At 37.2% G+C, this 16,980-nt stretch overlaps 2 protein-coding genes across 10 annotated transcripts in view; one reads left to right on the top strand and one right to left on the bottom strand.

Annotated features, from left to right (window-relative positions):
- Window positions 1–16,980, top strand: part of LOC6052660 (mucin-5AC) — a 211,263-nt gene that overhangs the window by 83,025 nt on the left and 111,258 nt on the right. The gene's annotated exons all lie outside the window — the stretch shown is intronic.
- On the bottom strand, window positions 1,723–14,976 carry LOC6053035. 4 transcript variants are annotated; one of them, XM_038259107.1, is made up of 6 exons: window positions 14,851–14,976; window positions 13,813–14,281; window positions 5,981–6,117; window positions 3,819–3,872; window positions 2,002–2,077; window positions 1,723–1,927 (listed from the first exon to the last, which is right to left on the bottom strand). In XM_038259107.1, exons 2-6 carry the CDS (start codon window positions 13,916–13,918, stop codon window positions 1,743–1,745), a joined length of 558 nt encoding a protein of 185 aa, XP_038115035.1. In that variant the 5' UTR covers window positions 13,919–14,281; window positions 14,851–14,976; the 3' UTR covers window positions 1,723–1,742. The 4 variants fall into 4 exon arrangements, with proteins under 4 accessions (XP_038115035.1, XP_038115036.1, XP_038115037.1 ...); XM_038259108.1 differs by having other exon boundaries at window positions 13,813–14,221; XM_038259109.1 differs by having other exon boundaries at window positions 13,813–14,221; window positions 14,905–14,971.

Raw genomic sequence — 16,980 nt, 5'->3', positions numbered from 1 at the left:
AGTCCTGAAATAGAGCTTTTTTCGTTCGCGTTGTCCTCACAAGGCAGACGTGAATGAGTTCACCTTTCCGGAGTCCGGAGCAGGTCAGAGGATCCGGATAATCTTTGCACATGAAAAGAGGAATCCTTTTAGGTTTCTTAAGAACTGTGATCCAAGCATGCTGTGAGCCAGTGATGAAAATGTCTTCGCAGAAAATAAAACAACGATAGTCTAGAACATAACCTCAACACTTTGACAGTATTCACAGCACTGCAATCCGAGCACGTGCCAGGAAAGGTGCCAAAAGACGACCTCCCATGCCCCCGCTGGGTCAATAGAGATAAAGTGTGATTAATGCCCGGAGGTTCTTTTTTTGGGGGGGAGGTGGGCCATTTTCTTCTCCGGTTTTGGTTTGGTGATTTCCGCTCCGGCGCGGGACTGATAAATCATTCTACGGACAGGAGTCCGCTGGGAATTGGCGCGGTTTTTCCGTTCGATTCGTTGGAATGCAGGCCACGTGTGTGATACGATAAGCTACTCCCCGTCCTAATCAGATTAGTGATGAGGAGTGAGACAGATCGTGGTTTGGTTAGGACACTTGTAAATCAATCAACTCTTGTTTGTTTGGTCTTGAGGACATGTCACTGAATGCTGAAAAGGATCCTTAATTGTTCAAATTCTTAAAATTCCAGTAAAAATCTTCAAATTTCAAAAGCCCCACTTAAAGTACAAACCTTTGACCCACTTCGGACCTTCCCTCCAGCAGCGTCGTTTCCCGTCTGGACAAACGAGACCAACAGACGACGACAACATTCCGGAACGGAAGTAAACTACCCCTTGCACCCATTCTACTCCTGGGACAATTTTCCCGCCGTCGCCGCCGGCAATTGGGTACCAAAAAGGACAGAAATGCCATTTTCGCTACTCTGTGGAGGGAAAGGAGCTGTTTTATGTCTTCCTGTCTGAGCGTGTACTTGCGCACACACATACATATTTGTGTCCCAATCAGCAAACATATTTTTCCCTCTATTTATCAGTGCCATAACCTCCAACTTGGGGGGCTCGTTGACTTGTTTGGCCGGGACCAAGTAAGTTGTTCCGAAATCGTATTAGGTAAATAGCCACGGGGTCGGAATTGCTGCGCTGGGAATTTCCCTTATTGAAATGTTGCCATGTTTGTGTGTGTGGAAGTATGTGGGCAGCAGATTGGATGTGTATCTATTTGATGAAGCTACTTCAGTAGAGTTATTTTTCAATTATTCGTGAAGAAATGTCCCATCAAAACCTTTTTCACAAATCGTTTTTCTTGGCAACTCTGCCAGTTGTCAAAAATACACTCTTATCAAAACATGACCAACTTTTAGAATGTGCTGCATCCCAGTCAAATCAATCCGAATTCTGAAACGGAATCTAATTAGAATCGTATACAAATTCCGTTTCAAACGCAACAACCGGTTCCGTGTTCGAACCGGTTGTTGCGTTTGAAACGGAATTTGTTTACGATTCTAATTAGATTCCGTTTCAGAATTCGGATTGATTTGACTGGGATGGGTTTCCACCTCGGTCCAAAAACTGGCATTCTACCCCCTTGGACAAGTCACTTATGACCGTAACGACCTCCCACGAAACCCCCGGAGGGGCAATTCTTGGCCCGCGATGGTTATCGGGCCACGCTCGCGACATCTATCATGGCCCGGCGGAACTAAACGCAATCTGGAGCATAACATCCAAGGCAACTGTTCGTGCTGTCAGGTGTTGATAATTTATTGGAAAATTAATCCGAAACAGGTTCGCCACGAGACCACTGCCGCCAACATGGCAAGTGACATTCCGGTGAAATACGGTGGCGGTCGCCGCTGGGAGGAGGCCGCCAGTCCGGGCACGAGCAGGTTCTCCGAAGCGCCGGCGTCCAGGCCGGACAGGCCACCGGCCGTTTCCATTCCATCGCCTGGGGAAAGGAAGGTGGTTGGGATTTATATTTAAAGGGTGATTTGTGGTTCAGAAGATGAGTTGTACGCTTACCGGAATTACAGAGGTCCGACGAGCAGGACCGGTAGTACGTACGGAACGTTGGGTCTTCGATCACGTCGTTCAGGTACTGAAAGAAGTTGCAAATAGATTAATTATTTGATACGTTGTAGTCAAGTTGTGTGACAAGCCTGTGAATTTGTTAGAAAAAGTTAACGATGCAAAATGTCTTCTTTTGACATATAGGTAATACATAAACTACACAGCAAAAAAAAAATCCGATGGTAAATTCGCATGAAAAAGCATGCACATCTCCTTTGTGAGTAAAAGCATGTGTGAGAAAAAAATCTTGGTCAAAAGTCGCCTGTTTATGTGAAAATTAAGTAAATTAATTTCTGGATTTTTTTCTCAAATTAAATTAATAAATAAAATTGCCAAATTGTTCAGTGTGATTTGTTCCCTCACCAATGCTTACAATTTTGGTGAAGACATCCCAAGTAACATGTTAGGCTTTATCAAAGCTGTCACAACCGCTATAAAACCTATCAGCCAAAACCAACATTAAAACCACATAGCCGTAACAAACTCCTCAGAACCTTGATAAACCCCACTTAAAACCCAAAAGGACCTCAGCAAAAGGTTGTTATAAAACCTACATAGGAGTTCAAGGCTTTACAACTGAGTCCTAACAACATCCTCAAAGCCTTGATAAAACCTTTGTTAAAACCTAGTCAGGAGCTATGGAAAAATGACATTTCATACGTCTTCAAACGTCTTATGCCAAATAGGTTTTATTTTTGCAAAAATAAGTCTTCGTCTTGCCAAATGAAATTATCGAGATGGTTGTCAAAAATGGCGCTGATAAATAATAGATGTTAGAGGTAATCCGAATAATTTGAAAGCTTATTTCTCGCAATTGATGTCTCAAATTGAAGTTTTATTGATAAATGTAGGGGAGATAGAGCCAAAAAAATCAACTCAAACTATTTTTAAACATCTATCGCTATCTTAATCATACCAGAAATACAGCATAAATGTGTGTTTACATCAAATTAAAATCAAATTTTTCAGTTTTCTATTTTTTCAATCAATATGGCGGTCAATCATATTCAATCAGAGCACGCGTTTAGCGCCATATTTTTGCACTGCTATTTGGTCGCGATAAATGCTCTTTTAGGAGCTTATGGTTTTAAGTGAGCTTTTTACATGCCTAATGGCACTTGGCAGCTACAACACCCTAGGTTTTAACAAAGCATGCGATAAAACCGTTTGGCATGGCATTACCATCTGGTTTTCAAGCCTCTATCAAAACTTTCATAAAACCTTATTGAAAGCCAGTCGGCTTTTATTTCCACCCGGTTTTATGTCCGAGGCATAAAACCCTGTTAGAACCTATTAATTAGTTCTTGCTTGTTCGTTGCGGTGAATGCCCAAATAAAACTACTAAGCAATGCTACAATAAAACCTCAATGAAACTTGGTGGTGGCTAGTTGTTTTAAAAATGTTACTTGGGATCAAACCGATCAGAATACCTCTTCTCAAGATTCAATTTTACAATTAAACACATCATTTTGTCTAGACAACTGCCTAAATTGTAAGCAGACTTTTCAAACAAAATATGCAATTGCTACGGTGAGTTTGCAATCATTTAAAAACAGCGCTAAAGAGTTGATCAATAGATTTCAAAATCTGAACATGTCTGCAAAAAAAAGTTTGAAACCAACGCATTTAGGGCTTTTCATTCGTTTTATGTTGATGTATCACTTAAGGACAAGTACTTAAATATGAAAAACCGTTTTCAGAATACATTTAGTCGGAGTGTTCGGCCGAGGAATGCCATCCCATAACAATTAAGATATCAAATTACCTACCAGTGGGCTCTCCTCGCAGCTTCGCAGAAACGTGTTCAGCTTCCCGGGAGGATCCTGCAAAGGCAAAGCAAAAAGCAGATTCTTACTCGTCAACATTTGCTCAAGCACACTTTTGATATGCTTGACATCGCTCAAATTGCGAAAATCTCGACCAAATTGAACCATTTCTGGGAACTTGTTACTCCCGCGCTTTGCTTCGTTTAAATATTTGCCCGATATCAGTCGCACGAGAGCTTTTCCTACAGTATGTAAAAAAAGTATTTACACCCCTTGGGCACTATGCACATTTTGTGATGAAACATGTAAAAAATTTAAAGTTTGACAGGAACCTAGTACTACGTTTTGTTCAGAAACTCATGCCAAACATTTTGCTACAAAAAGATCATGAAAAGATGATTTCTATAAAAAGTTATATAACAAATACTATTACGAAAATAAAAAGGTGCAAAAAGTTTGTACACCTTTCGAAAAATTTACATAAATAATGTTATTTGTTGACAAATCACCATAAATCCAGTCTCCCAACTCCAAATAGGCATCCTTGACTGATTAAAAAAATAATTTGGATTGAATATAAAGTTTACTAACTACTTAGTATAAAAGTTTATATAACTCTGGAAATTCTATATAAAACTTATCTAAACCTAATTTTGCAAATTTTTAATTCAACTAAATGTCAATATATTACCATCGAATTGCTTAATAAACATTTTTGAGTGGGTATAACACCGTTTTGGGGGTATTTGTATCGATAGAATAGATTTTTCGTTGGAATTTCGTACCAACCCGAAATTACGTCGTAGGAAAATCCGCCGGCATCCGAACCGGTCCACGATTCACAAGTCAACCTATGTGGAATCGGAAAGGGCATAAAATTTCCGATCTTTTGATACCCATACATCTAGGTTTTCTATAAAACCCACGTTTTTAAATACCTGGACAAAAAGTAAGTTTGATCCACGAGAACAAAAATTACGAAATTACATACATTTTTGGCCGGTTGCTCAAACGAAACCATAACAACGTTTTTGCTTAGGTATTTAAAAACGTGGGTTTTATAGAAAACCTGGATGTATGGGTATCAAAAGATCGGAAATTTTATGCCCTTTCCGATTCCACATAGGTTGACTTGTGAATCGTGGACCGGTTCGGATGCCGGCGGATTTTCCTACGACGTAATTTCGGGTTGGTACGAAATTCCAACGAAAAATCTATTCTATCGATACAAATACCCCCAAAACGGTGTTATACCCACTCAAAAATGTTAATTTAGCAATTCTATGGTATTATATTGACATTTAGTTGAATTAAAAGTTTGCAAAATTAAGTTTAGATAAGTTTCATATAGAATTTCCAGTGTTATATAAACTTTTATACTAAGTAGTTAGTAAACTTTATATTCAATCCAAATTATTTTTTTAATCAGTCAAGGATGCCTATTTGGAGTTGGGAGAATGGATTTATGGTGATTTGTCAACAAATAACATTATTTATGTTAATTTTTCGAAAGGTGTACAAACTTTTTTTGCACCTTTTTTATTTTTGTAATAGTATTTGTTATATAACTTTTTATAGAAATCATCTTTTCATGAGCTTTTTGTAGCAAAATGTTTGGCATGAGTTTCTAAACAAAACATAGTACTAGGTTCCTGTCAAACTTTAAATTTTTTACATGTTTCATCACAAAATGTGCATAGTGCCCAAGGGGTGTAAATACTTTTTTTACATACTGTAAATTTGCTAAAGCCGCACTTCATTTGCCAAGAGCGAGGGGCGAGACTTCGTGGAATCTTCACAATTAAGAAAGTGCTCAACCGTGTTTCATGAGCACACGGCACGGTTATAATGAGTTTGAAGAAATGCTTTTTAAAAAATACTTCATAAAAGTTTGGATCGAACACACCGTGCATTGACAAAGCCGCCGTCAGAGTTGGGAATTAAACCACTCGAAAAAGTACTTCCTCACTCAAGTGTTGACTGTCGGGCAAATATTTGCGCTGTCATTTATCTGCGAATCCCCCAGAGATCGGCAACCGATTGCGTTGAAACCTTTCCGCACCTACAGCAGCTGTACCGCGTGGTTGCCTATCGCTAGGCGCAACGTAATAATTTTCGTAGAAAGTCAGCGCCATCTGACATTCAAATTTAAAAGTTCAACTCACAATCAGCTCCTGCCGCTGAATGGTGCAGTACTTTCGATTGCAGTTGACCACACTTTGGCCCTCGACGCTGGACGGATCGCTGATGCAGTTCTTGTCCCCGGAACTGGCCGTCACACTGCAGGAAAAGCATCGAAGAGCTAAAAAAAGACGAAAAAAGAAAAAGATTCAAATTCCGACGACGCTGGCTCGAAACGAGGTGCCATAACTGAGTCATTATCGCCTAAATTGTTGATGAGTGGTATAAATCTCGGGACGCGCGGTAAGTTTCAACTCGGAAAACCCATTTACCGGCGCCATTAGCACAGTTCTTCTCAGGTTTAGGACAAGTCCCTTAAGCCAACCCGCAGCAACAAACTAAACGGAGTCGTAAACGTTAATTTTATGGCCTATCAATTCCAGAAGTTCACTTCAAAACAGCCCCAACTAACTTGACTGAACAGAACACGACCAGAGACCGGAGGTGCTGCCATTTTGTGACTGTAACCGGCTGATCGTATTTCATTGGTCCATTAAACAAATGTGCTGATATTTTACATTCGCACTTCCTCTTTGGGGAGTGTGGTTTTTCAGGGGTTAAGGATTGAACATTGTTTGGTTTATGACTTGTTGGAGGGCAATTTGGTTAGAAAGTGTAAAGATTCATTAACTAATTTTGACATGTTACGGTTTCAAACAAGGATACACATTTTAAATACTCTGAAACGTTTGAAAGTCTGAATACAGTTGAGCAATTCTCTACGAAAACGTTGTTTTTTTAATTTTAATTTTTGTATTTTTTAATCCGGCTGAAAATTTTTTGGTGCCTTTGGTATGCAAAAAAAGCCATTTTGTATCTGTAGTTTGCCCATATAATTTTCCATACAAATTCGGGAGCTGTCCATACAATAATGATTTATAAAAATTCAAAAATCTGTATCTTTTGAAGGAATTTTTCGATCGATTTGGTGTCTTCGGCAAAGTTGTATGTATGGATAAGAACTACACTGAAAAAATTGTGATTTTTAATATTAGAGTAATTCTCGCTGAAAGTGGACCACTATTTACACAAGGTGCTCAAAAATCAAAAGCAATGTACTTTTCCAATAGCCCCCACCAAGTTATGAAAGAAACCATGTTTGGTTGGTTGAATTTGTCCTCACCTCGGCGCCACGAAGCTAAAACATTTTTTTTAATTGGTAATTTTTTGACTTAGGCGCGTCTACAAAATTGCTAATAACTTTGCAAAACTTCAACGAACCCTTGATGTTTAGGGGTGTTTCGGAAAGGAAATGAGCAGAGCTTTCGAATGCACTTGTCAGAAAAATACCGTTCCATACATTTTTTAGCCATAAAACAACAATGTATTTTTAAAAGTCATTTTTGAAGGCCGGCGCCCCGCTTTATCGAAAAACTGACAAATCCATTCGAAAGCTGAGACGATTTCACAAAAAGGACCAATAAATCTAAGGTGTATGTTCCTCCTATCTTTTTTAATCTTATTTTGATTCTGAGAGCGCAGCGCTCCGTTCGTATTTCGGGCGCCCAAAATGTTGCATTAGCTTGCCCCAATTTAAGGTTTTGTCAAGCAATATAGGTGCTCACTTTTTAAATGATAGTTTATTATCCAAGGATCAAGATGCACTATCGATAATTGACCAATATTTAAGGTTTTGGGTTCTGCCAGGCAATTTAATGTCGAAAAGTTGTTTTTGTTTACTTTTTTGTTGTTAAATGCTTAGAGCGAGTTGTGGCGCTATAACCACGGCAAATAGTGTCCAGGGCATTTGTGGAAATACAGTGTCCCATCCTCGAGGATCCCGGAGCACCAAAACTTCTTAGCTGGTGGCTCCCAACGATTTATTGCTCCTACAAACAGGAACGTGAGCGGGGGATCCCCACGTTTCTTCCTCCCCTGTCGATTCAGAAATGTGTTGTTGTTTGAACATTCGTGTTCAAACTCAATCCCATTCAAAGAATCATCTTTGCGGTAAACTTTACGCAGTTGGCCTGGCCGCTTTAACGTTTGTGATGTTTCTAAGCAATTTATTGCATTGGGCACTGCAATTGTTAATAATGACAAGAGGATGCTAGGCGTTAATCAACCTAAGGCATTTTCCAGGATGCCCTCGAAAGACTGGCTGCGCTAGGGTTAGATTAGATTAGATTAGATTAGACTTTTTTTGTTGTTAAATGCTTATTTACAATTGGGTGGACATTTTTACAGTAAAACTAATGAAACCAACGCAAAGATATTGGAGTTTTAGTGAAAAAAAAGTGCCAATTTTACAAATTTCGCAGAATTAACAAGCACGGCCTATTATTTACATGCGGCATATGTTTTGGAAGCCAAAGTATGGTTTCTTACAGTTATGTAGGTAGCTGAGTTCGGATCTGCAATCAAATTTCAGATAAACAGTGAAATTTCGAGCCACACCCAAAAGTTATTTGCGGTAATATGCTGCAATTTTAATCGCTAGTGAATTCGGTCATATTTCATCTTTTGCTCACCTTTAATTGATATTTTACTCGCGGATTTTTTTATGAAGAATGTTTTTTTCAAGTTCTGATTGTTTTGAGAATGTCAGAAAACCTCGTTTTGTGATTTGGCTGGTTTCAATGTAAACTTAAAAATAAATGACAACTTTGGATTTTTAAGAATTTTTTTTTATGATTTTGTGGAACGATTGTATACGTCAGTCATTAATTAATGACGATTTCCATAACTTTGCAAGGAATAGAAAAATCGCTCCCAACCATTTTCACTACATGCAAATAACATTTAGGCGTGGCTCAAATATCAGTGTTCACTGTGTATCTGAAATTTGATTGCAAATCCGACTTCAGCGACCTAAATAACTATAAGAAACCATACTATGGGTTCCAAAACATATGCCGCATGTAAATAATAGTTCGTGCTGGTTAATTCTGGGAAATCTGTTCACTTTTTTCTCACTAAAACTCAAATCTCTTTGCGTTGGAGTATCGAAATTACGTTTTCTCCTCTAGAAAAATGTTCGTGGTGAAATTTCCTACATGCTACATTCATTAGTTTTACTGTAAAAATGTCCACCCAATTGTAAATAAGCATTTAACAACAAAAAAAGTAAACAAAAACAACTTTTCGACATTAAATTGCCTGGCAGAACCCAAAACCTTAAATATTGGTCAATTATTGTTAGTGCATCTTGATCCTTGGATAATAAACTATCATTTGAAAAGTAAGCACCTACATTGTTTGACAAAACCTTAAATTGAGGCAAGCTAATGCAACATTTTGGGCGCCCGAAATACGAACGGAGCGCTGCGCTCTCAGAATCAAAATAAGATTAAAAAAGATAGGAGGAACATACACCTTAGATTTATTGGTCCTTTATGTGAAATCGTCTCAGCCTTCGAATGGATTTGTCAGTTTTTCGATAAAGCGGAGCGCCGGCCTTCAAAAATGACTTTTAAAAATACATTGTTGTTTTATGGTTAAAAAATGTATGGAACGGTATTTTTTTGACAAGTGCATTCGAAAGCTCTGCTCATTTCCTTTCCGAAACACCCCTAAACATCAAGGGTTCGTTGAAGTTTTGCAAAGTTATTAGCAATTTTGTAGACGCGCCTAAGTCAAAAAATTACCAATTAAAAAAAATGTTTTAGCTTCGTGGCGCCGAGGTGAGGACAAATTCAACCAACCAAACATGGTTTCTTTCATAACTTGGTGGGGGCTATTGGAAAAGTACATTGCTTTTGATTTTTGAGCACCTTGTGTAAATAGTGGTCCACTTTCAGCGAGAATTACTCATTAGTTTTTGTCACTAAAATTTCAATTGCCAATAAAACTTTATTTTTTTCTATTTTTTTTATTCTATGCCAACTTTTCAGAAATTTCCAGAATGTGTAAAAAACCATTGACCGAGTTATGAATCTTTGAATGATTTTTTTTTTTTCGAACAATCGAAATATTGGTCGCAACTAGTTTTCATCTTCATTTTTCGATGTAATATTGAATATTTTGCCTTTTTGAAATGTTAGTCTTGATTAAAAAAAATGTTTTCGAAAAGATCAGAAAATTTCACGAATGTTACATATTTCAACATTAAAAATCGGACCATTAGTTGTTGAGATATCGACATCAGAAAAAGGTAGGTGTTTATGTGAGACTTAGAAAACAACAATTTTCCTGTTTTTGAATTTTCGCATGGCAATATCTCAAAAAACAAGCAAGCAAAATGAAGAAAATTTTCTCAGCTTTTCAAAAACATTTTTTTAAGGTGGGCAAACAAGGGCACTAATTTTGAAAAAAATAATAACTGCGAACCATAATGAATTTTTTTTTTTCAAAAAGGTTACCTAGTTTTTTGATAAAAATCAGTATTGTTTCAAAATTTAATAAATCGGTCAAAAAGTGTTTCACATTCTGGAAATTTCAGAAAAGTTGGCGTTTATGTCATTTTTAACATATCACAAAATGAAAAAAAAACAAAAATATTTTTTTTTTGCTAATCAAAACAAAAAGTTAAATTAAAAATCATCATAAAACATTTTACCCTGTATCTTTTTTTTTTTTCAATGTAGTCCTTATCCTACAACTTTGGCCAAGACAACAAATCGATCAAAAAATTCCTTTAAAAGATACAGATTTTTAAACTTTCATAAATTATTTTTGTATGGACAGCTGTCAAATTTGAATGGAAAATTATATGGACAAACTAATGATGCAAAATGGCTTCTTTTGGCATACCAAAGACACCAAAATATTTCAGCCGGATTAAAAATTACAAAAAAAAAGAATGACCGAAATCTCACTTCTGAAATACAAAATTTCTTTTAACATTTTCGTGTGCGTCAATCCCAAAGCAGAATTCCAGGAAATGATAAAAATCCGTTATTTTAGAATATAGTGGAATATTAAAAATATTTAATCATTAGAAAATTATAAACACAAGCGTGCCTAGCTCTTTGAGGAAGGTGGGGCAATAATATGGACGTCATTTGTGGACACCCCCTGACCAAATTTCGAACAGATTTCTAAGGATGGTGGGGCAGTCGGGTGTAATATGGTTGTATGGAAAATAAATAAAATTGGCCAAATCTAATTAGCACTGCATCTTTTCACTTCTTTTTGAGGTCCTAAAATTTGGGAACGGTTGGTGTAGTCCTCACTTTGCGCAAAGCGATTCGATTTTCCATTGAAATTTGTATAGGAAAATACTTTTTTTATTTTGATATTCATAAAATTCACGTTTCACGCTGTACTGAAACCGGATTCATATTCGAATGCTTTGAAAGATGCTCTACAACTTTCCCGAAGAGAGTATAGTGCTAACATGCAATGACGTTTTTGACAAATAAGCGGTCAAAAAATATGTTTTTGAAAAAATTCAAAATTTCGATGGAAATAAAAGTCTAATCAACTGAAAACAATTTGAAGCAAATTTCTTGGGTTGATAATAATATTTAACATGTTTCGACTCGTTTAAAAATATTTTGCCGTTTTGGGCGATTCCAATGATCTGTACTGAAAAAAGGATAATCAATACATTGTACAATAGTTCGTTAATAATTGAAAAAATAAAACAACTCACCAAAAAAATTTCAAAAAATGTTAAAAAACAGAAAATTTATAAAATATGCATTCACCTAGAATGTCCCCTAGAATGCAAAAACATGGGTAATTCTCCGCCAACTCACACAGCAGTTGCCCCGACCCCTCTTCGATTTGCGTGAAACTTTGTCCTAAGGGGTAACTTTTGTCCCTGATCACGAATCCGAGGTCCGTTTTTTGATATCTCGTGACGGAGGGGCGGTACGACCCCTTCCATTTTTGAACATGCGAAAAAAGAGGTGTTTTTCAATAATTTGCAGCCTGAAACGGTGATGAGATAGAAATTTGGTGTCAAAGGGACTTTTATGTAAAATTAGACGCCCGATTTGATGGCGTACTCAGAATTCCGAAAAACGTATTTTCATCGAAAAAACACTAAAAAGTTTTAAAATTCTCCCATTTTCCGTTACTCGACTGTAAAAATTTTGGAACATGTCATTTTATGGGAAATTTAATGTACTTTTCAAATCTACATTGTCCCAGAAGGGTCATTTTTTCATTTAGAACAAAATTTTTCATTTTAAAATTTCGTGTTTTTTCTAACTTTGCAGGGTTATTTTTTAGAGTGTAACAATGTTCTACAAAGTTGTAGACCAGACAATTACAAAAATTTTGATATATAGACATAAGGGGTTTGCTTATAAACATCACGAGTTATCGCGATTTTACGAAAAAAAGTTTTGAAAAAGTTGGTCGTCATCGATCATGGCCGTTCATGGTCACCCGCGACAGACACGGACGACGAAACAAAGAGAAACGCAAAAAGTAACTTTTTCAAAACTTTTTTTCGTAAAATCGCGATAACTCGTGATGTTTATAAGCAAACCCCTTATGTCTATATATCAAAATTTTTGTAATTGTCTGCTCTAAAACTTTGTGGAACATTGTTACACTCTAAAAAATAACCCTGCAAAGTTAGAAAAAACACGAAATTTTAAAATGAAAAATTTTGTTCTAAAGACCCTTCTGGGACAATGTAGATTCGAAAAGTACATTAAATTTCCCATAAAATGACATGTTCCAAAATTTTTTACAGTCGAGTAACGGAAAATGGGAGAATTTTTAAAACTTTTTTAGTGTTTTTTTCGATGAAAAATACGTTTTTTCGGAATTCTGAGTACGCCATCAAATCGGGCGTCTAATTTTACATAAAAGTCCCTTTGACACCAAATTTCTATCTCATCACCGTTTCAGGCTGCAAATTATTGAAAAACACCTCCTTTTCGCATGTTCAAAAATGGAAGGGTCGTACCGCCCTCCGTCACGAGATATCAAAAAACGAACCTCGGATTCGTGATCAGGGACAAAAGTTACCCCTTAGGACAAAGTTTCACGCAAATCGAAGAGGGGTCGGGGCAACTTTTCCCGATTTCGTGTGAGTTGGTAGAGAATTACCCACATACAAAAAATACTTCTGATACAAAAATAAACTTTTTTGAAGAATAAAAACTAAACTCTTAAAACATTACTGAATCACATACAAATTATTTGAAAAAAGAAATAAAGTACAGAAAAAATATAAATTGGAGCCTAACATTTCAAAGTTTTGTAAACAAGAGTTTATTCTGTTCTCTCTAATAACAGTTTCCTTTTTTATGAAATAAAATATTACTGAAATAGGTACAAATTATTAAAACATAATTTAAAAACAACTATGAATATAGAACACATTCTTAAACTGAAATAAACTTTAAGAACTGTTCATATTAAAAATTGGAAATATGCACATATGTTTCTGAAATCAGAACAAATTATTTTGGAAGAAAATAATATATGAATATAAATAAAATGCTTGCCCTTAAAGCTTTATCTCAAAGAAAACTTGTTTAAAACTGTTGTTTTTTGAACTCACTAAATTTTTTATAGAAAAACGAATAAATTATTTTGTAATAAAATTTACTTTTCCATTTCTCACATTCAATCTTTTGAAAATGATTTTTTTTTTTAATGATTTTTGCAAGAATTTTTGCACGTCATAATCAAATTAACTTTTCTAGCATTGCATGCATAGTAGTAAAATGCTAGAGATCAGTTCAATTTTCGATTCCTTCAAAACTTTACTTAATTTAATAATGAATTCCCTCAGAAAGAGACTTACTTATTGATATCTTGGAAAAAGTACCCTTTTCACAAAGAAAAGCAGGACCCCTACCTTTAAATCCCTCTTGAATGAACCTTCCGAGTAAAACTTCCCCTCAGGACAAAAAAAAGAAGAATAAATAATAAAAAGCAACAAAGTCTTCACTTTGGCCCAACCAACCATGAACCTGTCGAAGGCCCGGCCCCAGCAGGACCAGCACCGCCAGCATCACCACCTTAACCGGCGACCAAGTTCCGGGCGGCAGCATCCCGAGGGGTGGTAGCATTTTCGGGACGTCTTCTTGGCTCCCGGCGACGACCGTCTCTCTCTCTGTCTCTCCGGGGATGATGGCACTTGCTTTGAAGATTGATTCCGGTCGTACGTGCTTTTTTTGTGTTGCCTCTGTTTTCTTCCGGGAAATTGAACCTTATTTTTCGATTTCACGCACTTTCAAACGCGTATGATTTCTTGTGTAACGATTTCTGGCGAGTGATGGCGATGGGATTTTGTGCTGGAGGTTTTTCACTTTTTCTTTTATATACTTGGATTTTGGTTGGATTTAGATTCCACGAAGATTCACGACGGTTTCCTTATTTTTGATTTGGTTATTTTTTAATATTTTCATCACAGCTTTGATTTGATTTTGATTCTATAGAATGGTTAATATAAAGAAATAAAAAAATCATTTGAATCACAACATATGGACACAGAATTGCTGTTTTTTAAATAAAATATAAAAATAAAACAAAGTTTGTAAATATTCTGAAATGAAAATTTCTATGAAAAACACTTCGCTCAAAAAAGTAGTAAAAGTCAAAAATGGTGTCGCTTTGGCTACATCAAATACAACAGCTTCCTCCGGATGTTTCGTGTGTCCCCCGTGTCCCCTAATCAAATAGACCATTCGGAAGTAGGTCCTTTCCTTTCCTTCATCTTCCCGGAAAATTGTAAGTTTTCCACCCGAGTGAATTTCCTCAATTGCTCAAGCGATTCAGCGTCGTTGCGTCTTCCTTTCCTTGAATGAGATTTGAAGCTTGTTTTCCTTCTTCCATTCGTATTGCGATTCACTTTGATTTAGTCTTCCTCCTCGACGACGTTGAACCCCGTCCGGACGAAACCAGATTTCCCACGGGGGAAATTCGTTTTTCCTGGTACAGGTTCCACCTTCGGTAACGACTTTTTTCCTTCCCTCCCAGAAGGATCAGGCAGATCATCTACCTTGGTCTCGTTATCACAATAATTGTCGGTACGGTTTAGTTGCACTCGTTACACCTTTCCGAGAAGTCCCACTCCGACAATACCTGTGCTCGACCACCACGGAATGAAATGGAACTGGTGCTGGCGGCAGCAGTGGTCCCTGCAGTAGACAGGTACAAGTGGCCAGTACAACTAGCTCAACGGCGCGATGTGATAAGATAAGGCAGGGCTTGTGAAAGTGATGAAGTGGAAGATCTGTGTGTGCGCTATAGTTTCGTGTTGGAAATGGTCAGCAAAGACAGCAAGAAATCAAACTTGAAAGAGCTTTTAAGCTCGCAAAATTACATTAAACCTTCTTGGAAGAGGCCATACTCAACCGACATCAAACAGGCAATTCTAAACGCAAGACGACCTTTCCCAGATGGTAATCAATTGTGCTTCCTACTAAATTCTGGAGTAGACACAAAAGAAAAGGTAGTAGGGGAGAGCAACCTATCTTCGACTAAATTTGCGTCACATTTACCAATAAAAATGCTCAAAATACACACATTTCCCCTTTATTGTGGCATTGTCCGTCGCTTGGTCATCGTCGTCGAATGACAGAATGCCCGGATGGTCGAGCGAGAGCACTTAAACTTAATTAAATTTGGCCCTCCCTAGCCCTGACTGGTGGTCCCTCCTCTGGCGTTGTTGAGTCACGCACATTTTCCCTGAACTGCACATATTGGTGGAAATCAGATACCAGATTGGGCATAACAGAAGAAGTATCAAAAATTAAATTCAAAGTTTTTGTCCCTCGGCCCTAGCCAAAAAAATGCAAGTTTCAGGACAAAAAAAATATGGTAAGGGAGCGTTCTTTTATTACGTAACGCAAAAAAATCGGATTTTTAGGCCCCTTCCCCCCCTCGTAACAAAATTTACATACAAATTTAAAAAAAATGTATGGATCGTACACGGCCTCCGACCCCCTCCCCCCATCTAAAAAACGAAGTTGACTTTATAGCTGTCGGCCACCATTGCTAGTACCAACCTGGGTGATGAAGAGAGAGAATCCGTAACGTGATTTTCGAATGATCCCACTTTGTTTACATCTACAAAGTAGGAGGCTGTTCAAGAACGAGCATGACTTTTTTCTCACTGGTAAATGAGCTGTTTTATTATCAATAGTATGTGATTTATTTTGTTGAGTTTTTGACATTTTTTTCTGGAAAATTGTCGTGTTTGGATCGGTTAGAAGAGATTTTTCTTTTTTACGGGTGAAGAAAACTGCGGCGAGAGTGTCATTCTGCGATGTCGCAGATAAATTCCCTGGCAGATTTTGGAACTCTGCAGCTCTTTCTGGTCCAGCGAAAAAACAAAATTCTAGCGAAGCTGATCCAGCAAACAGAAAAGATTGTCACTAAACCAGGTTTTCAAAAGGAATCAAATAATATAGACAACTTCTGTACAACCGCATCAACTCCATAAACAACTTCTATTCATGATTATAAAAAAATGACGATCTCGCCTTCAACTTTCTTAACATTTCAACTTCAACTCCAGGTCCTCAAAAGCCACAGATTTTTCATTCTTGCAAAAAAAATTATTTAATAATCGAAAACAATACTCTACAGTAGAGTCTCTACTTTTGGCGAACAGTGAATTGGTTCCACTTTGACAGTTCAAAATTGAGGCCGTTTTGCGAACCACTATTCAGCACCCAGGTACCAACCACTAGTGTCTTCCTTTTATCTACAAGGACTTCGCCGCCCTGGGCTCCTAAGTGTATGAAAGTATGGCACGGAGCGACGGCGCCGAATACCCATATTTACACAAAGAATTTTAGAGCGCCCGCCGCGGGATTCGAACCTGCGAACCTCTGGATTGTGAGTCCAGTGCGCGGTCCGATTGATCCACACGGGCGGGACCCCTCCCCCCATCTGCGATACGTAATAAAAGAACGCTGCCTAATAAAAATTCATATTTCAAAAGTTATGAAACCCAAGCTTTAAAATTTCAAAGAATTCATAAAATTCATGAAAATTTTCAAATTCATGAAATGATTCGGGTACATTTAACTTTCATTAGAAGTCGTTTTTAAAATATGTGTTCTAAGTTTGTGTGAAAATGTATGAAGAATCAAAGGAATAAAATATAATGTAAAGTAAGCAT

The sequence above is a fragment of the Culex quinquefasciatus genome, chromosome 3 (assembly GCF_015732765.1).
Source record: "Culex quinquefasciatus strain JHB chromosome 3, VPISU_Cqui_1.0_pri_paternal, whole genome shotgun sequence".
In the NCBI taxonomy this organism is placed as follows: Eukaryota; Metazoa; Arthropoda; class Insecta; order Diptera; family Culicidae; genus Culex; species Culex quinquefasciatus.
The sequence above is the reverse complement of the archived record's forward strand: the minus strand, read 5'-3'. Positions and strand labels throughout refer to the sequence as shown.